Below are 23672 nucleotides of genomic sequence, written 5' to 3' on the forward strand. Positions count from 1 at the left end.
TTAGCAGAGGAAGAAAGGGGCCGAACTGCAGGTTCAGGGCTCGGGGATAAAGTTAAACTGTTACCAGGTTTACTAGTACAGGTACTGCCACGTTTATTAACTACAAAAAAGGAAGATTGGGGTGCAATCACAGCCTGCAAACAAAAGCAAGATGAAGACACAAGCGATTATTATGCTCGATTTGAAAAATGTTTTGGTATAAATAGTGGTATAAAAGCAAGTAGTGACTCATATCCACATTTATTTGTGACAAAATTTGTGGAAAATGCATTGCCCCCAGTGAAGAATAGAATATTGAAATTCGAGAGTACCTGGCAAAGTAACACTCCGTCGCAAATGCTACAAATGTTACAGTATCATCACAATAGAATTAGGGATGAACAAGAACACGAGCATAGACGTATGAAGGATACAAAAATGAAAATGCTAGTTTCTCAGACAGTACCAGCAGATGGTCACAAAAAGGGTGTGACACATTCTGGTGATTCCGCAGTTCCTGTAAAAGGAACCTGCAATTACTGTAAACAACTGGGCCATTATGTACACGATTGTCCTGTCCTGAAACGTAATATAGCTACAGGTATTGCAAAAGAGAGACCACGATTAGTTAGACAAGATCAGAATGAACAAGGAGCTATGCAGCATGGACAGTCCATGCCAGTTCAGCAACAGTCCATGCCAGCCTCACAGCAACCCATACAGTTTGTGCCAGCTGCACCACCGTTGCCTGCTACTGCCACACAAACCACAACACGACAAATGTATCAGACTGCACAGTATGAATACCCTGAGTATCAGCGTTACGCATGAACCAGCCTAGAGAGGGAAGTTGACTTACCGCTTATCGAGATTCCTGTAGATCAAGAAGGACCTTATGTGCATAGTGAATTATTAGGTCAAGATAGAAAATTCTTACTCGATACAGGGGCAAGTCGAACAACCATAAAACGTAGTGAAGTTCCAGGGGCACCCCTCTCAGGCTCTCAAAATGTTTCCCTTGGTTTTTCAGGAAAACCTATTGTTAATGAAGTATCACAGCCTCTACCACTTACGATAGGACCTTTGACACGAACTACAGATTTATTGCTTACTAAATCATGCCCAGAAAATCTGTTAGGAATTAAAACTCTGAAAGCACTAGGAGCCATAATATGTTGTTCTCCGGAAGGAGTAAGGTTGTTTTTACGTGATTTTAAAGGTCACTATGTGTCCAGAGACATGGATCCCCGACTACAGACTTTACCAGTACATCTATGGGCACAAGGCCCTACGGATGTTGGCTGCATGAACATTACACCCTATCGAGTCACCTTGAAAGCAGGAGTGGTACTACCACGAATGCGACAATACAAGTTACCGCATGATGCTGTAGTGGCTTTGCTGAAAATCATTGATGAGCTAATTGCCCAGGGAGTGGTTGTAGAAACAGACTCAAATATATGTAATTCACCGGTAATTCCGATTCTTAAACGAACTGATCCTACTGCCCCACCAGTGTACCGATTGGTTATTGATTTACGTGAACTAAACAAGTGTATTGTACCACAATTCCCTGTGGTCCCTGATATATCATCATTGTTGACAGCAATTGATTCCGAAGCAACATTCTTTACTGTAATCGATCTCAAGAATGCCTTTTTCAGCGTTCCAATAGATCCGGAAAGCCAATACTTGTTCGGATTCAGTTTAAATGGGCGCAGCTTTAAATTCTCACGCGCTCCCCAAGGATTCACAGAAAGCCCCAGCATCTACAGCCAAGCACTGAAACGAGAACTTGACAGTATCCACATGCCAGTCAATACTGCACTGCTTCAATATGTCGATGATCTGCTGATCACAGCGAGAAGCGAGCCAGAATGTGAAAAAGCTTCTCTGACAGTTTTACATTTTCTAGCCGACAAGGGGCACAAGGTGTCCCCTTCTAAGCTGCAATTCTGTGTCCAGCGAGTTATTTATCTTGGTCACTCGCTGTCCAAGGAGGGAAGGCAGCTTACACCAGATCGCATCCAGTTAATTGCTAACATGTCAATACCCCAGACACAAAAGGAGGTGCGAGCTTTCATAGGCCTCACTTCATATTGTAGGCAGTGGATCCCTCAGTACGCATTTCTAGCAAAACCACTCATTCAGTTAACCACACAGGAGGCAGCCACATCGACTGTTCTCCCTTGGACTCAGGAACATACACAAGCTTTTGAAAGCCTAAAGGAAGCTTTATGTCAAGCACCTGTTTTAGCAACACCATGTTATAGCAAACATTTTACACTCTTTGTTACAGAACGTGAAGGTACTGCCTTGTCAGTACTCACTCAGGACCAAGCAGGATCACGCAAGCCATGTGCTTATTTTTCCAGTACATTAGATCCCGTAGCTCAGGCTTTGCCTGCATGTCTGAAATCAGTGGCAGCGACAGCTTTAGCAATCAGACAAAGCGATGCCATAGTATTAGGACACCCATTGACAGTTCAAGTACCACACGCAGTAGAGGTTCTTGTGAACCGAACACAAACACAACACTTGACCATAGCAAGACTTACCGGTTATGAACTGACATTGTTTCAACCACACATAGAGATCCGACGGTGTAATACATTGAATCCTGCTACACTATTACCTGTAAAAGGATCAGACCCACTAGCTCATGATTGTGTTGAAATCATTGAAATAAAGACGAGACCTAGACAAGACTTGACAGACGTTCCATTGTTAGATCCAGACCTGACGTTGTATGTAGACGGATCGTGCATGAGAACAAGTACAGGAGATTTAGTGGCCGCGTATGCAGTCACAACAGACACTGAAGTTATTGAGACAAATTGTATAGATACTTTGTCAGCCCAAGCAGCAGAACTTATTGCTCTAACACAAGCCTGTATTCAAGCCACAAATAAGAAAGTTAATGTATACACTGACTCACGTTATGCATTCGGAGTTGTACACGACTTCGGCGTGCTGTGGCGAGAGAGAGGTTATTTAACCTCCCATGGTGCCCACATTCAGCATGGACCCCTCATTCATGCTTTGTTAGACGCAATACATCTACCCACTGCTATATCGATTATGAAATGTAAAGCACACACGAAGGTTACTGATACCATTTCTCAAGGCAATGATTTAGCTGACAGAACAGCTAAACAGACTGCTCAGAATCGCACATTAGACATGACAAAGCCAATAGTTCAGACACCAACACAGTGTATGACAATTAAGGATCCCGCACTTGACGTAATTGACATACAGACACATGCCACAGCAGAAGAAATGAAGAAGTGGACTGAACTAGGAGGGATCCAGACAGATCAAGGATGGATGACGAAGGAGAAATCTGTATGGTTTCTCCCTGATTCCATGGTTCAAGCCATTATAGCTACAGTTCACAGTCCAGCACATTTAGGAGAGAAGGCTATGCTAGACAGCATTCAGCACATTTGGTTCAACAAACATTTACGAGCAGCAGCTAAACAAAAAGTTCGTACCTGTATGATATGTTGTCAGTTTAATCCAGGAAAGAGTGTTCCCGTAGAGCAGGGTGGATTTCAGCCTCCTGACCATCCTTTTGAAGTCCTCCAGATGGATTATATTCAGATGGAACGTTGTCAAGGATTCAAATATGTTCTCGTAGTTGTCTGCGCTCTCTCCCGTTGGACAGAGGCGTATCCCGTATCAGATTACACTGCCCCGACTACTGCCAAGCAGCTAGTTCGAGAATTCTTCCCACGGTACGGGTTACCACGTGTTGTATATTCAGATAACGGCCAGCCTTTCTCATCCGAATTAATGAAACATGTCTCACTTTTGTTGGGATATCAGTGGAAATTCCACTGTGTCCGACACCCCGAGGCAGCAGGTCTCGTGGAACGACACAATCAGCTTTTAAAAATCAGATTGTCTAAAATATGTCAGGAAAAAGGTGTGGACTGGATAGTAGCTTTACCAGTTGCACTATTTTACATGAGGATGGTAGCACACTCTCGAACAGGGCTATCCCCTTATGAAGTGATCTTTGGTAGACCACCGAATATGTGGGGGACGCCTATACCCCGTAAAATAACTGATGTTGACTGTAATATGCTGACAGATTACCTGGCTTCTTTGATGTCTGCACTACAATCTTGTCGTTCACAGGTAGTCGCAGCTTTTCCCGACAACACCGAGGTGAAACCTCATGACGTAATCCCCGGTGATTATGTTCTCGTCAGGAATTTTGATCGGAAAACCCAACTGGAGCCAAGGTGGAGGCTTCCTAAGTTGGTCCTGCTGACGACCAGAACAGCTGTGAAGATCGAAGGAAGAAAAGGATGGGTGCATTCCAGCCATATAAAGAAATTTCATGGACTTCCTCCTGACACAAACAGTACTTCCCGTGTGTCTTCCCCCATTGACTCAAAGCTAACCTTGGCTGAGGCCAGTAGCACCGAACTCTATAAGCAGAAACTCAGGTCCAGATCTAAACTGTCGGACGATTTGATTGTTTAAGTCCTCTCCAAGGTGAAGCGGTTGAATCTGTCCCGACATGTACCCCTTAGGTCTGAATCACGTAGAGTCCAGAATCATAATGAAACGACATGCTTATTGTAAATTACTGCGTAACCACTGTATTGTGACTTTATTAATTTCGTTTTCCTTGAGTTTTTAATAGTTACTGCAAGTATATTGTTGCATATGTACTATCCTGTTTCTAAACATGTTTTCAATATAACTGATGAACATTCTTTTAGTGACCTACCCCCACATGAGTTGTCCTATAGACTTGCGCTGCGCAATAACACCTTCATTAGTATGTTACATCATTCCCATCAGACTAGTAATGCCACCAATTGTTGGGTGTGTGGCCGACTCCCTCCCTATCAGAATACCAAAGGAGTTCTGCCTTTCTTTCCACATCCGTTCACACACAATGGCTCCTGTGGAGCATGGTTTAGTTTATTAAATTCCATAGACCCAGACACAGCAGTTTATCAACAACATTGGATATGGGGAAATCTGAATCTAGTTTTATTCAAAGTCTGTCACCCCAATAAGGAGGGTCACCCCAGTAGAACAGGAACTGATTTAGAAAATGAAGTGTATAAATTAGGTAATTTTACGCCTAATCTTATGATTTTGAATGTCAAATCCGAAGTTGAACTAATTCTGCCCACTATGTCAGTATTTCCAGTTAAGGGTGAATTATGTGTAAGAAAAGTTGGTTCCATACATATGGGCCATAGCCAATGCGTTACTACAGTAGAATATAGTGATCAAGGCAAATCTTCATTTAGAGTTTCTCGCCATTCTTACTTTATATGTGGTCAGACGGCATATATGCGTCTGCCTCTAGATTGGGATGGTACCTGTTACATAGCATTCCTTTTGCCACCTGTTTTCCTAGCCCCCCCTGATTATTATCGAAATGTTCATATAGTACACAAAAGAGAGCGTAGAGATCTCCCGGTTGTCGATTATACTGAAACGGCATGGGACAAGTATGTAGATTTCAATAAAGGTATCTTTCCCTATATAGGTACAATATCAAATAGTAAGCTGATACGTAGACTAACCAAGACTCTTGAAGCTGTAGTAAACGAGACTATAGCCGCCCTAGGCAATCTGACAGAGGAACAATCAGTGATGAGAATTGTTGTTCTCCAGAATCGTCTTGTCCTTGACGTCATCCTGGCCGATAGGGGCGGAGCTTGCAGGATCATCGGATCCAGCTGCTGCATATTCATACCAGAAAATTCGCCATCTGTATATAAAGCTATAACACGCCTTCATAAGATTGTAAGCCAGATACACGAGGATCCAGGCACTTGGACGTGGTCCGGGTGGTTTTGGAGTGTGATATCAGCCTGGGGATGGAGAGTTCTATCCTTCCTAGGTATTGGCCTTCTTATGCTCTTCAGTTGTTGTTTATGTCTGCAATGTGGACCAGCGATTTGTGGTCTGTGTGCCACATCATGCATTCCATATCAAAGTTCTCGTTCAAAATGCCGGAAGAAGAAGGAAGAAGAAATGATGCTCCATGAGCAAATCGATGGAATGATGAAGATTGATATCTCTTGAAGGGCAAGTAGGGGACAAGGAGGGAATGTGGAAATGTGGATTTTCCTGATCAGTTATGTCCCCTATCTTGGACCCCAACGGTTCTATATGCATGTTACAAGTACATGTATGTTCCCTCCAGTTCCAGTTTCTAAGACGCAAACATATGTGTGTCTACCGTCAACATGTTCTCTGTCAGATCCGCCATCTATGGGCTGGATATTCGATTCCTAAGCATGAAAGGCCACCGACTTTATATGGCTAAATTACTCCATTTTTTCAGTTCAGGCAAGTAGGCCCGATTCTGTCCTCAAGCCTTTCCCTGCTCTCTGTCTCTGACAGCTTCAGCTTGAGCTCGCATCTGTATCCATGAACTTTGTCCTACTCCCTGTGCAGCTAACGGTGCCTGCCTCGGCTAGTTTTCGCCTGCCTGCCAAGAAGCTGTATTTCACCTTCGAATTATCTATTTTGCTCTTCAGCCGATGCATTCCTGTCTAGTGATTTAAGTAAACATTTCCTCTGCTCACAAGCAAGGGACTCAGCCTTTCCGTCTTCCTGCAAGTGATTCATAGCCCTGCTGCCATGGAAAGTTTTCTGCCCCTCGCATCTCATATAGACACTTAGACGCTTGTACACGCACACACAGTTAGTATAGAATAGATTCTGTCCGAGAGTCCTTCCTTGTGGATAACATAGTTCTCTAAACATAGGATGTTAGATATGATTTGGGATTAGGTTGACTTGACCCCTCAGACTTTTCGTCTCCATATGTAGAGTTAATGTCAAGTCCCCTTCACCCCCTAGTTGCACGTCAATTACACGTCATACTGCTGCGCGCGCATCTATGCCAAGTATTATCTTATAGATCCACCTATGTCTGATAATCCTAACCAATCATGTTTCCTTTATTCCTTATTACGCCTAGTTTCGATCACGTACCTGTCATATCACTTTTCTTATCAAATGTTACGCCTTCTACATTCGTTTCATTGTAATGTGCTTATTATAAAAATACATGTCTGTCAATAAAGTATTGTACTTCACTTCCTGAACCCTCGTGGTGACGGAACCTGAAGGCCGTGACTCGAGTCGGCCATTTTGAATGGAATAAAGCCCATTTAGAAAACCTCTTATACCACGGATTCTGCCTCTTGTTATTTTGAGCTATTTTACTTTATTTTAAGATTACGTATGAAATTCAGTCCGGTATTTTATTTACCACACATGGATTAGCAAATTTAGCGGCACAAATATGGAAATTTAGCGGCACAAATATGAAAATTTAGCGGCATTTTTGTTGCACTTTATTTTACTCGTAATCATTCATTTTCAGCTTTAAAACAATGGAAACTATTTTAGCAGAGTATTTCACTTTGAAATAGGCCCTGATGTGATGTCATTTCCTGTGAGGTCCCTGCCACTACCCCTAGCATTTTAGTGAATTGACGCCCATGCTCTAGTTGGCCATGTTACCCCCTCACCTTCAATGTCCAATGTGCCTGTATTTAAAAAGATCTGGATGCGTTGAGACAACGCACAGCGCACCCATGGCTCATGACGGAGTGGTTCCGTCACGAGCACGGAAAGGGTTAAAGCAACTTCTGAATTTGAAAGGTTCATTAAAAAGGGCTTTCTATTTTAGCTTTTACGTATATTGTTTGCAAGAAATAAATATACTTGAAAGAAAATGATATTAGTTACCTTTTCCTGACAATGTCAGAGATACTCTAAAACATATTTTAAAGAGTGCTTTTTAAATGTAAAATAGAATTTAAAAAAACTATAAATAATATATTTTGTAATTGTATTTATATAGCGCTTACTACCCCTAATGAGGCGTTTAAGGAGCCTTTAATAGAGGTAAGCTCTTTTCTGCTGCGTCATTTTGTATACCTTCATGAGTGGTATTCGGGCCTACAAAATGACGAACAGCCATGTCAAAAGCTTTTATTTTCAAGTCTTTAGTCCCATGTCACAGGTTCAGGGGATGTTGTGGCGAATAACTAAAACCATTAGTAAAGTCAATAGATGCCAAATGTGAGAATTATTGCCTTTGCCAATGCTTTTTGGATGTGCCTGCAATGCACGTTTGTAACTGAGGCTCTTACTCTTCTTACAAGTTGAAAATGGCTCAATTACAGTTTTGACTCTAAAATAAAATCTATTTATTTGCAGATTTAAAAAAGTTCTGTAAGCTGGTAAAAGCTAGAACCAGTCAGAACAATTATGGGGGTTGGATGCATAATACCTTGTAATCAAACAAGCAAAGCCAGCATTTCAATTTTTAACTATCCTTTTATTTTTAGCCAACTTTACAGCAGGTTTTTTTGCGAAGTTTTGAAGTGGCGCATGTGATGGGCAAATATTTACCTCATATTGGGCCATATGTAGGTAGGGACACATTTACCACTTCATAAATACCGAATTTTACCGATTCGGTATTTATGAAGTGGTAAATGATATGTAGGTAATTGGTCGGTAAATATTACCGATTCGGAATAATTCGGTAATTACCGAATCGGTATTTACCGATTCGGTAATGAGGCATACCTTCCCATTGATGGGAAGGTATGCCTCATTACCGAATCGGTAAATACCGATTCGGTAATGGGGGGAACACATGCAAGGGTGGCAGGGTGTCACATTGACACCCTGTTGCACCCCTGAAACGGCCATGTGTGCACATGTGGCACACATACATGCCCTAAGGGCATGTATGTCTGCCACATTGCACACTTCTAAGCGCTTCAAAACGCTTAAACACATCCATTCATTATTTACCACCAACTAATAGTTGGTGGTAAATACCGACTCCAAAACACACCCACACACTCCCCCTACATCTCATTTCTGTATTCGGAATTTACCGAATCGGTAAAATTACCGATTCGGTAATTTTACCGATTCGGTAAATTACCGAATGCAGAAATGAGCCCCCTACATCTCAAAAGCCAAAATACCGGTCGGTAACGGTATAATTACCGAAAATCGGCCGTTACCGACCGGTATTCGGCTACCTACATGAGGCCCATTATGTACTATATGTAAAAACTATGAAACAAACGGGTTTCTCAAGATTTACTTGACACGTTTTGCATAAAAGCTTTCATTAGACGAAAGTGAAGCAAACTCAGTTCAGTATTTTCTCGCTTACCTAGGAAGTATAATTGCAGTCTGTGTCTGCAGCACATGAAACCCAAAAGATGTTTGGGGTAGCAACTGGTTAGTATCCTGCTCCTTGTATAAACTACACCAATAATACAGAATTAATTTGTTCCATGTTTGCCAAAGTTCAACATACAATGTAAAATGCCACAAAGCAAAACTTTGCTTAACCCTCTTATTACGCAGGCAGTAAATATGGTATGAGTTGTATTCCACTACTGTGCACCTTATTGCCGTAGAGGTATTGGAATTATCATTTTGATGGACTTCTTGGCATTGGAAGCCTCTCGGTTCAGTTTAGTGTAATCTTGGTAAAGTCTTCTGTGTTGAAAACATTAATGGAAATAGTTCATGTCTCGCTGATCCACCCTCTTGTATGAGTAACTCAGTTGCAGGGACGGATATAGATTTTTGCTGAATCACCAGATGAGTGAGGAACACCTCTGCTTCCACATGCGGATTATGAACTCAACGCTTTGCCTTAAAATCTGAGCAACATTACCTTCTTCACGACACGGTAAATGTGTGTTGCTGGTGAAGGTAACTCTTAGTATCTAATGCATTTCACTTTCCTAAATGTGCACATTAATTGCGGTATTTTTACAAAGGTGCCGATTTCGCGGGCACTTTTGTAAAAATTGCGGTATTTTTACAATTGTGCGGCAAACCGCTAAATCCTGGAGGGTCTGACTACTCTCTACTACTCACTCTATACTCTCTATTACTCGCTCTCTCCTCTCTACCTCTCTCTCTACTACTCTCTACCTCTCTACCTCTACCTCTCTACACGCACACATATGCACATAAATATATGCATATGCATTTATATGTATGTGTGTATGTATATATATATATATATATATTCACTGAAAAAACCATAGGTTTCACACATGTTATAGTTAGCGGAAATTTTACTGATAAAAAACCAGTGAAATTCCCCCGTTATAGTTAGTGTAGGCAACTATAACTCACGCGACCGCAATCCTCTGCTGATGCTAATACTGTATTTAGACACTTATTTGCCCATGTCTTCTTCCATACATTTTTAGCTATACATATATTTCAAATATTTTTTTTTCATAAAGACACATATGTCATCAGCAGAAGATTGCGGTCGCGTGAGTTATAGTTGCCTACACTAACTATAACGGGGGAATTTCACTGGTTTTTTATCAGTAAAATTTCCGCTAACTATAACATGTGTGAAACCTATGGTTTTTTCAGTGAATTTGCAAGGTTTTTTAAATGCTAATTCCTAACTATAACGTGTGTGAAACCTATGGTTTTTTCAGTGAATTTGTACGGTTTTTTAAATGCTAAGTTACTTTACGCCATTCGTGGCGTGCGCGCCCACTTAACGCAGTTCGTTCCGTGCGCGCACGGTGCGCTTCGCGCACCGTGCGCGCACAGTAAGCATGCGGTGCGCTTCGCGCACCGCGCGCCCACTTTACGCAGTTAGTGCCGTGCACGCACGGTGGGCACGCGGTGCGCTACGCGCACCGCGTGCCCACGTTACGCTAGATGGGCCATGTACGCAAGATGCGCTTTGCGCACATGGAGGACATATGATGCACTTCGTTTTGAAAGGTAATATTTTAATTTTTCGTAATTTTTATAAGCCATGCACAAATGGTGCCCTTCGGACATCATTTGCACACGGGGTGGAGAGAGTGTTGTTAATTTTTTCTTTTATTATTTTTGTTTAAAATATTGTGGTTTTTCAAAGCCGCAAATAAGCCCTGCACATTTGGTGGCCTGCGGCCACCAAAAGGACAGGGGGTGGGGAAAGTGTGGATAGTGTTTTTTTTTTTTTACATTTTTTACCGTACGCGTACGGTAAGCGTAATCGGCGAAATTAGCGAAAAAATAAAAATTGCATTTTTGGCCTTGGGGGGTCTTTGGGGACTCCTTCAACATGGCTATGTGTGTGGGAGCTGTCTAAACAGCCCCTTTATATGTTTATTGGTTTTATTTAACAACCTAGCTCTCAGTGCGAGAGAGAAAATGGCGGCCGCCGCTTCCTGGTTTCGGCTGTTTCGAATGTTTACTAAGATCTAAGAGCCAATCAGAATCGCGCTCGCGCACGCCACCGTACGCGTACGGTAAGCTTACGGTAAGCGTACCGTAAGCTGGCTCAGATATATATATTGATTTAAAGGCTATTTTCTCAGAATCTACTGAACAGATTTACACCAAACCTACAAAAGGCACTTCCTTGACCTGAGGACTACCTCTCTGCCAAATTTCTAGTAATTCTGTTCAGCCGTTCGGGCTGTAGCCCTGTCTAAAGGTCCTATGGAAAAATGCATGGGAAAAACGCGTTTTGGGACCCCCCTTTTATCTCAGCCCCCGCTTGACGAATCCCCCCGAGACTTTCAGGGTAGGAGCGGAGCGTAGCGCCCCACCTATTTTGAGAAATTCGCGAGGATTCGTCGACCGGCGCCAAAGTTATTCAAAATAGAAAGTTGCGGATTTCCTATGGAAAAGGGGTCCTAACTATAACTACCTACTGGCGACCGCCAGTAGGTAATATATATACATACATATATAATCTGCATATATATATAAATATAAATGCATGCATACATATACATATATGCATTTTATGTACATGAAAGTTTGAAAAACACTAATACAAGCAAAGCTAAAAAGCCACCTAATTACAAACCGAATTGCTTTAACTTAAACGAGGGCGAGACCTGTTGCATTTTCAATGCTTGTTTACTTTGGTTCCATCAAGCAGGCATTGAGATGTGTCACACATTTGCCATAAATTCTGAATGGTAGCACTCTAGTTGCTCATTAGATCACTATAGTAAAGCTACTGCTCACCAGGGAAGTCTGCTGCTGGTATTCAAAGTGCATGTTTCAGTCTGCATGTCAGAATTTTTTAATGAAATAGAAGAGGATTTGAGAAGTCAAAATGTGCCCTAATTTTTATTTCTGCAGCACTAATCATAATTTCTATGGCAAAATGAACCCCCTCATTTTGTTCCTTTGCAAATGAAATGTTTTAAGTGTTACCACTTTATTCCAATGAAGATGGCTTCAGGTGTGCCATACTTTTGTCATAAGTAAGACTGTTAGCGCTCTAGTTGTTCTTTAGAACACTCTGAGACATTCTGTCATTGGGCTATACTTGGGCTACATCTGGGTGATATGTGTGCTACATTTGGGCTCTTTTGTCTCTGGTGGCCATCTTGGGAGACTTATTTGTTTTGAAGTTTCCTAATTTACTCATTTACTACAGTCTCCTCAGTAGGAAATACTTTCAGGCTTTTTACTTTGATTCCATCAAGAAGGCATTCAGATGTGTCACACATTTGCCATAAATTCGGAATGTTAGCACTCTAGTTGCTTATTAGATCACTGTAGTAAAGCTACTGATCACTAGGGAAGTCTGCTGCTGGTATTGAAAGTGCATGTTTCAGTCTGCATGTCAGAATTTTTTAATGAAATAGAAGAGGATTTGAGAAGTCACTCAAAATGTGCCCTAATTTTTCTTTCTGCAGCACTAATCATACTTTCTATGGCAAAATGAACCCCCTCATTTTGTTCCTTTTTAAATTAAATGTTTTAAGAGTTACCACTTTATTCCAATCAAGATGGCTTCAGGTGTGCCATACGTTTATCATAAGTAGGACTGTTAGCGGTCTAGTTGTTCTTTGGAACACTCTGGGAAGCTGCAGTAGCACACAAAGGAATCAACTGACAGTCTCTGCCCTTGTTGGATGTACATGTTTTACTGAGAATGTCAGACTTCATTCTCACATGACTGAGAAAGATAATGTGAATTTACAGAAAACATGCTCTCAGATTAGCTTATAGATCACCTTCCAAACCTCTGTGGGAAAAGCATGAGAAAATAGTTTTCTCTCAAACATGATATCCCAGCAGAAGGCTTTTTCACATGGTAAAATCTCCTTAGAACATACCACAATTCCTAAAATGAGTATGGTACCATCAACAAATGATTTATAATGTAACTAAAGTCTTAAAACTTTCTATTAACTGCAATGCTTTTTAATGAGGTGCTATCATATATATTGGTCCCAAGATGGCTGCCAACACTTCTTGGATGAAGTGCTGACAGCCAATCAGATCTCACGATGAGATGTGTGGTTAGGCTCCGCCCAGATATATATGTGATTTTACTTTTGATTCTCTCAGAAACTACTGAACGGATTTACACCATTTAAGCGAAAGGTCTACCTTTCTGCCAAAGTTGGTGTAATTCCGTTCAGCAGTTCGGCTGTAGCTGCGGCTAAAGGTCCTATGGGAAATTGCATGGGGAAAACACGTTTTGGGACACCCCTTTTTTCTCAGCCCCCGCTACACGAATCATCATGAGACTTTCCGGATAGGAGCGGACCGAAGCTGGCCAAACGTTTTGAAAATTTCACGAAGATTCGTCAACAGGCGCCAAAGTTATTCCAAATAGAATGTTGCGGATTTCCTATGGAAAATAGGTCCTAACTATAACTACCTACTGGCGACTGCCAGTAGGTTATATATATATATATATATATTATGCGAGGATCTTTTCTACTAAAAAGCAAGCAGCGACGCAACAGAGCCCTGTAGGCTACGGGGAATATGTGCAGATTCAGATCTTGAGAGGAAAGGAGAGTGAGCAAGAAAACCTCAGAGAGTGAAAATTAATCTATAACCCAGAAAGAGGAAGAATGTGCACTAGGTGAAAGAGTGAAATCCTCCAACACATGTTTTTCTTTTGACCTTTGTTCACAGAACCCCATCTTTTACATCTGCTTCTTTATAGTGGCCAAGACCGTCTTCGTTCCCATTGGACCTGTACTGTTTGCTTTCCAGGACAGTCACATCACCTTCGTATTCAGTGCTTGAGACCCTACTTTTCAGGGTTTGCATTTTTCTATATGAAAGTTTGTATAAAGTCCGTGACACAAGCAGCTACTACATCTGGTAGTCCTAGGATTTTCAAATAAGAAGCTTTTGTTTACAGCTCCTTCCAGTTTGCCACTGTAATGATGAGATGGTGGAACACTGATTGGTCTCTCCCTGTCCACTTCCCAGCTGTCTCCACTTTGCTGTTCCAGCCATGCGATTTTATTCTGTCCACTCTGTTGATAAATGCTCAAAGGTCCCCCCATCGTAGTCGCAATGGATGCCTCTGTTTAATCTGATTTGCTTGTTTAGTTTTGTTTTCAGTGAGACCATCGAGGTCCTTTTGTCTTCTAAAGTTAAACCATCTCGTGTACTCCCCTGCTAGATAATGTATATATTTTTCTTTTAGATTTGCCTCATCTCTTTTGGTTTTTCTCTTTGACATCCTTGTAAAAGGGGGCAGGAAGCCACATCCAACAATCTGTATTCACCCTTCCTTCGCATTTGGGAGATACAGAAATTCCTCTCTGATCTCTAAAGAGAGCTTATGTCCATCTGATGGAATCGACCAAGGTAATTATCCTGGGACAATTGGAAGTGATTTCGGAATTTAGTACATGTAGGAAAAATCTGCTGTGGGTATAGATTGGGATTTTCCCACCGAAGAAAGCCAGGATTTCCAAGGACAGCATGGAGATGATTCCATCAACTGGTCTGAGCGGAAAGAATCCTGTGGCATGCTGTTTGTAGAGCCTGAGCTGTGCTTTTATACGTAGATGCATATCGCCCACAGGTGCCTACGCTTACCCTTCCAAAGTCTACGCAGTCTATGAATCAAATGCATTCGTCGCGCGGTCAAAACCAGTGGAGTACCTGCGGAGGACACCGGAGTCGGACCTGAAAATTAAGACTGGGTTAACACAGCAGGGCTAAAACACTAAGTGATGATTAAAAGGAAGCAGCCAGGTGATGCTGTCATAGGAAACTAACCAGTGCAGAGAATGAATGGGGTTTGGGATGGCTGTGGGGCATGCAGATCCTTTCTGAGAAGTAGCACAGAGCTCATGGGGATGATGAGAAACCCCTCATATTCTTCGGTTGTCTGCCAGCAAGGACACTGTTGGGGTGAGCTTCTCACGCTAGATTCACCACAACATCCATGTTGGCGGCCATTTTGGACCATTGATTGCTGTGAAGGGAGGCCAATCAGAAAGAGCTTGTAGGGTGAGTGTGTCCAAATTTCAAATGTCTGTACTAGAATAAATAACCCAATGAAGCAGGCAGGTTTTCAGGTGAAAATATTTAACTTGCACCAAACACTTGCCAGAATACAAACCGGTGTGGGATCTTTACAGGAGGGGTTTCCTTTTAAGCCTTGTACCTGATAGTAGGGCGAGAGTATGTGTTGTGTGACGCAAAATGCTCCTGTTCGCCTACTTTCCTGCACTTCCTCTTCTTGCTAAGTTCCACTGCCCTTTCCATGAGTTTGTGCATTCCAGGACAAGCTGATCTTTCTCTGTACTCCATTTTGTGATCTACGTGTATAGTGGAGAACACTGTCTGAATCCTAATTCCTGTTCCAATGTATTTCTTTTAGGGGTGGAAGGGAAAGCCGGCATGGCAGCGATTGCAGATCCAGAAGCGAAGCTCAACACAAGCACAGTGTACCAGCAACTGCAGAGAGTGCTGCCTCCCTATGCTCGCCCCATTTTCTTGCGCCTTCTGCCCGAAGTTGACAAGACAGGTATTTAACATTTGGGTCTAAAATTCTGCGTTTTTCTCTGGACGCATGTGGGAGTCGCTGTATTTCTCAGACAGCTGTGGAGTTGGGTCTGTAAGAAGGGGCGTGCATCAGTAATGCACGTGGAATTAATAGAGGTGACATTTCATTTTGTGAGCTCAGGTGTTTGTTTCTAGTGAAAATTCAGCAGCTGCCTCTGAATGCTCCATAAGTGGTTGCTAAGAGACTCTGTGACCTCCATTATGTGCATGCTTGGGATCCAGTTCAAGCCAGAAGGGCATCAAAGATCGCATTACTGCTTTGCTCCACAAAGGTAATCTTCCTGTGTGTATGCAAAAAACCTCCTTTGTTGTATCAGGCTATCTGTCTACAAATAAACATTCAAATATAAACAGATGAGAATAGATATTTCCTTGCTTCGCCTTCAAACACCACCCCTAATCATTCTGAAGCTTGACAGGCTGGCTTCACTTGCAAGAAAGTTCTTGAAGCACTCTACCCCCAACTCACCACCCTCGCCCGGTAACCCTGTTCAGCTTGCAGTACTTTGTGTCTTGCAGTCATGGTTAGAGGGGAGATGGTTCGTAGAGTATCAAAAACAAATCAATCATAATAAATTCGGCAAAAAAAGTGAATTCAGTTTGATGCCAGATTCTTGCTATCAAAATTAGCTTTTAACCATAAATCTACATTTTTATTTTAGTAAAGTAAGTAGATGGTTATGAGTGTCATACCTCTTAAAAAATGTATCTACCGAATAACCCATTCTAGTGTACTCTGACGTTCAGAGAATGCTTTTCAACTGGGTGAGGGGATAGGATAGAAAGGATAATAAGTGTCATGTGTGGCTAAGCCATATCAGACAAAAACCTACATGACTGACTGAATAAAAATGTATAGAGTTTGGATTTATCCAATAAAGGGGTGTCCTGGTACTATAACTACTAAACATCATGTTTCTAAAATTTCCACCAATCCCAGATCTGTTTGTTCTGGTTGTAGCGAATGGAGTGAAAGAAATGACACCTCAGACGTGCATTTGCTTTCATAGACTCTTATTCCTGGTGACCTTATCCTCCCAATGCCACCCTGGTATCATTGTTTGCCAATATTGTTGGCAGCAGTCTTTAATAGCCATGAAGCAAGACAGATGTCTGGTCACTCTTCACTCAAAACATGGGAATCTATAGTATAGTTTCAGGAGGTGAACCAAAAATGCCACCCTTACCTTATTTCCAGGGAGGAACGCCGGGCACCCACTCGACCCACTCATTGCAAGGAAATCCCAGATGATCCCACAAAATGTCACTGTGAAAACCCTCTACCTCCATGTGCCAGGGAGTACCTTCCCAGTGCCACAAACGTTTTTAGTACAGCAGTGATCTTCTAAACACCTGTGATGACCGAAAGATAAAAACAGAGTGGCCGGTGACAAAAAACGATTATTGTAAAGTCCTGAAGGAAAGTTTTCTAGCAGGCATTGCTTTTCCACAGGAGTAATTCACCTTTAGCTAGGTTAGATGCTCAGGGTAAAAGTTTGGTGATGTTGAAGGTGTCTACACTATTCTGCACACCAGGCATGGCTAATGAGATGCCATCCAGTCCTAGTAAATTTTAAGCATTCTAAATGCTGCGGGATGGACACTTCATGAGGAGCCTTAGGGAACATAGAAAGGACTGGCTTACATCCTCAATCCTTACAAGATGTTGGATGTGGAAGGGAAAAAGGTCCCCTGTTTTGAGGGGAAATGATTCTTCTAGCATAAGACAGGGTAGATGCTCGCTGAGGATTCAGGGTTTTGAGATCATGAGATCTCCATCTTCACCATGAAACCAACTTCCTGTGAAGCTTCGCACAAACAGGCGCCACACTATGCAGGCTTTTTTCTGAGTTTTTTCTACAGGAGGTCCAAACCAGATCATTCACCCTGGTATCTGAGGAGGAAGTTCTATTAATATAACACCTTATTATCCTTTGTAGGTTACCACACCACTTTTTAGGACTACTGGAATAGCTCATTTTTTACTTCTAAGTATCCCATGACCTCAGGGACATAATTTTGGGGTCGGGGCTCACTCCAGCAGAGGCCACCAGCAAGCTCCAGTACAGGTCCAGTTAGTACTAGTCAGCTGGTCACTTCAGGAAACATACCTTTTGCAGCTTGTTCTGTCTATGGGCTACACAGGTCGGCCAACTGGCCCTTGGAATCCACTGGTTTGCCTTTGGTACAGGAGGAGGTATGTCAAGTCCTTTAGGGCACCTCTCAGACTACCGACAGCAGGTTAAGAAAGTGTTCTGAGGAGGGTATGTTGTTAATGCTGCATTTATGGTTGGGACAAGCTAGTGGATGGCGGTGACTCATGGCTCCTCCATAACCAAAGGGGTAAATGTTCCCAGGGGCAACGCTTCCTGCTTTATCAGTAGCTACTGTTTGCCTTAGTGCTCACAAACCTACAGTATCACTCACTCCTAAAATCCAATTTGGGGAAACCCTTTCTTCCTTGTGCAGGGCTCTGGTGTCCTACCAGGGGTATGACAAGGGAAATGAGCAGATCCATGCCTTGGGTCCACTTCAACCCAGCTCTCAGGGTAGTTTTTCCCCCAATGTGTTCTGAGCCCGCCTGCATAGGGTGGACCCTGGGAATAAAAACTTTCATTTATTCCGGTCTCTCCCTACACTAAGCTCTGTTCATTTCAAGTTAATGACCTCCCAGCAAACATCCCAAGTGTTCGTCCTGGGCTCATATGTATCAAATGCCCCACATCCAGTCCATCCGGTCGCCTAAGCCAATGTTGGGCTCTGGAAGGTCAAACATTTGTGCAGCAGCTGATAGGCTGACATAAATTAGCAACAAGGAGCTTCAGATACAGAAATGGTATCTTTCAGAAAGTTACTTTTCCTAAATAAATATTAAAAATCCTCCTTCACCAATAATTGATCTATTAATAAATATGGCAATTAGTCTTTAAATAACTATTTTAGCCTTTTCCTTTTGAAAGTTACAGATTAAAGTTTATAATCTGCACTTTGGATCCAGCTACAGCTCTGGCAGTGAAAATAGGTCTTTGTGGTCTATTTACTGCAGACACTTGCCAAATTTAATTTTGCTCATGTTCGACTTTTAAATATCAGAAATTATTTTATTGAAATTTTGTTTGTACACATCCAGATGCAACAATAGCGGCAGACAGCTGTCCGGCTCCGTTCCCACACAGGCCAACTTACATTCGAACCAATGAATCCTGGAACTGTGCCGCAACACCCAGAGTAGTGTTACACAGTACAGTACACATAATGAAACAAGATAACAACACACCCTCCCACAACACAACCACTTTTAAATATCAAACACCTTACCTTGTGGGCGACAAGAGGTACTTAGGAGTGACTTATTAATATTTAAAATCAGACTTTCCCTGCCTGTCAAAATGGGTTCATTTGATAGCAAGTTTTTAGGCTGGTGCAGTCAGGCTACACATGAGAGGCCAATTAACGCTACTTGTGCTGTTGGACCTCTCTGCCGCATTCGACATGGTCTCTCACAAGATCTTGCTCAGGAGACTGGAGGAAATTGGACTCAGAGGACCAGCCCTTCAGTGGATGACAAGTTTTCTCTCCTCCCGCTCTCAGACTATTAACTTAGGCCCTTTCTGGTCAAAGTCCATGGAGCTGACCAAGGGAGTGCCACAGGGCTCATGTTTGAGCCTCACCTTGTTCAACATATATGTCGTTCCCCTGGCCAACCTCCTTAGGACCTGCGGTTTCACTCCTATTTCATACGCTGACGATACTCCGCTTCTCTTTTCATTCAACAAATCCACTCCTTGAGTTCAGTCTACCTTCTCTTCTGGAATGACAGCTATTTCCAATTGGATGAGGAGTAATTTTCTCCAACTCAATGTATGGAAGACCGAGATTATGCTTTTCAGAGAGGCACCTTTGGTTTGGACACCGGATTGGTGGCCGGTGGATCTTGGTGCTCCTCCTGCACCAAAGAGTCTTGTGAAGAATCTGGGCATCCGCCTAGATCAGTCACTGACCATGAAGGAGCATGCAGCCTATACCGCTGGCTCCTGCTTTCATGTGCTGGGTCTGTTACGGCGAGCTTTTCCTTTTCTCCCAGAATCCACAAGTAAAATCCTCATACAGACAATGGTACTAAACTGCTTAGATTATTGCAACGCTCTCCTGGTCTCAGCTAATGAGTCCTCGTTGTGCAGGTTGCAAGAAGTTCAGAACACCGCGGCGCACCTTGAATTGAATGCCCCCCCTAGAACTGCCTCCCTTCCTCTCCTCCAACAGCTTCACTGGCTCCCGGTGCGCAAGTGTATTAAGTTTAAAGCCTCCTACCTTGCTGAGAAATTTATTCACTATGTCCCTTCCAGGACCCTGTGCTCTGGAACTAAATCTCTTCTCCAGGTACCTCGGGTCAGGAAATCAAGGTTGGGCAGGAAAGCTTTATCCTACCTTGCTCCCCTTTATTGAAATCAGCTCCCCACCCACCTGAGACAATGCCCCAATTATCTCCAGTTTAGAAAGATTCTTAAGACAGCTCTGTTCTCACCTGTGCCGTCTGCCTTCTCGTAGCATTGCCACAGCACAGAGATACCCCTTCGAGGGTGATTCAGGCGCTCTAAAAAACCTATAAATAAATAAAGAAGCCATATTTTACAGACCTACCCTATGGACCACACCATATGCACTACAGTCCACAAATGGCATTTACCTTCGGGCCATGGGTCTGTTTCCTAAGCCTTATGCTAGGGATTTGCCGGTAAGTTAACTATTTCAATCTGTGATAAGGCAATTTAACCATGCTTCGTGGTGGAGAACCTAACTATAAATATGGAACTAACTATAAACCGTGTTTATAGTCTGGTCCACTCAACAATGCAACATATTTTATTTACCAAATATTGTCCTAGCAGGCACCTCCGGTCTTCAGATGCTCTGTTGGTAAAACAATCAAGATCCCACAGAAGGCATGCAGGAAAATAGGCATTCTCTGTAGTCACTGCTCAGCGTTGGAACACTATACCATTTGCTATTCCTGCAGAGCTCAATCATACGTGATTCCGCAAACCAATTAAAACTTATCTGTTTGATGCATATGAGCTGCAGATCACACACTAGTATAGTAGATCGCCATCTGGTGTTGGGCTCGGATGCTTGCACGTTGTTGTTGTCTTGGAAGAAGTCCTTGTAGTCACGAGATAGGCTCCATCCTTAGATTGTTTTTTTCCGCCATTGGGTTCGGATGCAACTTTTCCGCTCCGGTTCGAAATCTCAATTTCAAACTTTTTCGAAATGCAAAACTTCCAAAAAATCATTGGATTCATCTTCGACGCGACTTCATCGGCTCGATACCGGTCGTCGACGCGGTCCGCTGTGCCTATCCACGCCGTAAGGCCTACGGCTCATGGAAAGGACGCCATTTAAGAAATGCCCCCAGTGTGGAGCAAAGTTCCCGCACAGTGACCATCACAAGGTCTGCAATCTGTGCCTATCACCTGAACACGACGAGTCCAGCTGTCCAGCCTGCGCATCCTTTCGATCGAAAAAGACTATTTGGGATCGAAGGGCTCGACGACACATCATGGCGCAGAGACCAGCTCCGGAACCAGAGGACATCTTTGATGAAGGCCCCGATATCCCGGAAGAAGTTTCCAAAGCTCTCGAAATCGTGTCAGAGGCAGATGACTTAGACGACCCCATCACTCCTGGGCAACGAGTGAGTACTACCGACCCTACCCCAACCCCTCCAAAACCGAAGGAAGTGGTCAAAACTTCGCCTGTTGGCCCCAGTCGCGACCGAAAACATCCTTCAGAAGCCCTGCCTCCGAGCTCGGCTCCGAAGAAAAAGAACAAGCCTACCGGTAGCTCGGGACCGAGCAAACCTCATGTAATTGTCCCGCCGGCGCCTTTGGCACCGAAGCCAAAGGAACACTCGGCTCCGAAATCAGCTCCGACGCCTTCCACCTCCAAAACGACCCCGAGGCCCATGTATAACCTGGCTTCGAACGTTTCCAAGCCTAAAGATCCCGTTTCGGCTCCGAAAGCAACATCCTCGGCACCGAAACAGAAGCCTAAGGACTCTTATATGCCTCCTAAGGCCAAAGACCATAAGGATCAACCTCCGCCTCGCTCGGAACCGAAAAAATCGGCACCAAAACCGGTTCCCGAGGAACAAGAACTTTTTCACCCAGATCCTATCGATCCAAAGCAATAAAAGATTTATATAAACCCCAAAAAAGGACATGTCACGGCTGTGCCATGTAAAAAGAGGAAGCTGGACACACCACCTGCTCCAGTTCCTGTACAGAAGAATGACTCTGCCACATCACCTATGCCTCCTTCTCCTATACTTCCTTCTAACCCAACTCCTAAGCCTAAATCACCCTTACCTCTAACTTCCCCAACACATACACCACCTCCAGATGATGATGACCTGGGGGGGGGATTATCCGAATGACCCGTTCACGGATCCAGATACCTCACTACAAGATGATTGGGCATACCCTATCCCAACAGAGCTAACAGACCTAGCAGACCCACAGCCATATCCCTCAAAACCATCTCCTCCAGATGATCACCTTGGGTTTGGACAATTATTAAATAGGGCTGCAGTTTACCATGGTGTCACAATGCACTCAGACGCACCAGAGGAAGACTTCGTATTAGATACATTTGAACAATCCCAAAAGTCAGTGCAAATATTACCAATGATCAAAGGAGTCATTAAGCATGCCCCTGAAGTGTTTAAAGATCCCGTACGTGACAGGATTCTTAACCATAGAATAGATAAGAAATATAGACCTGCCCCTCAAGATTCTACTTACATCAAGGGACAGTTGCCTTTGGATTCTCTAGTCGTTTCCAATGCTAGAAAGCGCGCTAACTCCCAGACCTCTGGGGATGCGCCACCCCTCGATAAAGAATCAAAATTTCAGGAAGCTTCTGGCAAAAGGGTAGCAGCACAGGCAGCCAATCACTGGCGTATTGCCAACACACAAGCACTGCTGGCACGATATGACAGCGCGCATTATGACCAGATGGAAAATCTATTGCAGCATCTGCCTGACCAATATAAAACCCAGGCAAATGACCTTATCCAAGAGGGCAACCTAATTTCAAATGCGTCAATTAAATGTGCACTTGACGCAGCAGACACTGCCTCTAGATCAATCAACATCAGTGTACTCCTTAGACGACATGCCTGGCTACGCATTTCAGGCTTTAAGCAGGAGGTCCAGACTACCATACTCAGCCAGCCGTTCAACCAAGAACAACTTTTTGGCCCGGCTGTGGACACTGCACTTGAAAAAATGAAGAAGGACACCGAGACTGCTAAGTCCATGGGAGCGTTACAGTCTCCACAAACAAGTGGCTCCTTTTGTCGCTCCTTCTATAGAGGAACCTCCAAAAACATGGGCGCAAACACCTCATCTTCATTTAAAGCCACTACACAAACATCCCTCAGTAGAGGATATTTTAGAGGCGGATACAGAGGAAACAACAGTAAAGGAAGAGGTCGAGGTAATAACACTCGCACCTCCTCCGCCACAAAACCGTGCCTTTCCTCCGCTCCCCCCAGACCATTCCACTCCAGTCAGGGGCAGATTAACACAGTTCCTACCTGTCTGGAATTCCATCACAACAGATAGGTGGGTAATACAAATTATCCAGTATGGTTACTGCCTGGAACTTACAACTACCCCACCACACATACCACCCAAACAGCATTCAATGTCCGCACACCATCTTGCGCTCCTCAAACAAGAGGTTCTCTCACTGCTTCAAAAGCACGCAATAGAACCAGTTCCCTTAGAGCATCAAGGAACAGGGGTCTACTCACTGTACTTCCTAATACTCAAAAA

The 23672-nt window shown here is 43.3% G+C and overlaps 1 protein-coding gene across 1 annotated transcript in view; it reads left to right on the forward strand.

Moving 5' to 3' along the window:
* SLC27A1 (solute carrier family 27 member 1) overlaps nt 1-23672 on the forward strand; it is a 216011-nt gene that overhangs the window by 182495 nt on the left and 9844 nt on the right. Inside the window, exon 11 of the mRNA XM_085654270.1 lies at nt 15650-15796. Within this exon, the coding sequence (XP_085510396.1) occupies nt 15650-15796 (147 nt within the window). The remainder of the gene's footprint in view (nt 1-15649; nt 15797-23672) is intronic.

Source organism: Triturus cristatus, chromosome 4_1 (assembly GCF_964204655.1).
Source record: "Triturus cristatus chromosome 4_1, aTriCri1.1, whole genome shotgun sequence".
NCBI lineage: Eukaryota > Metazoa > Chordata > Amphibia > Caudata > Salamandridae > Triturus > Triturus cristatus.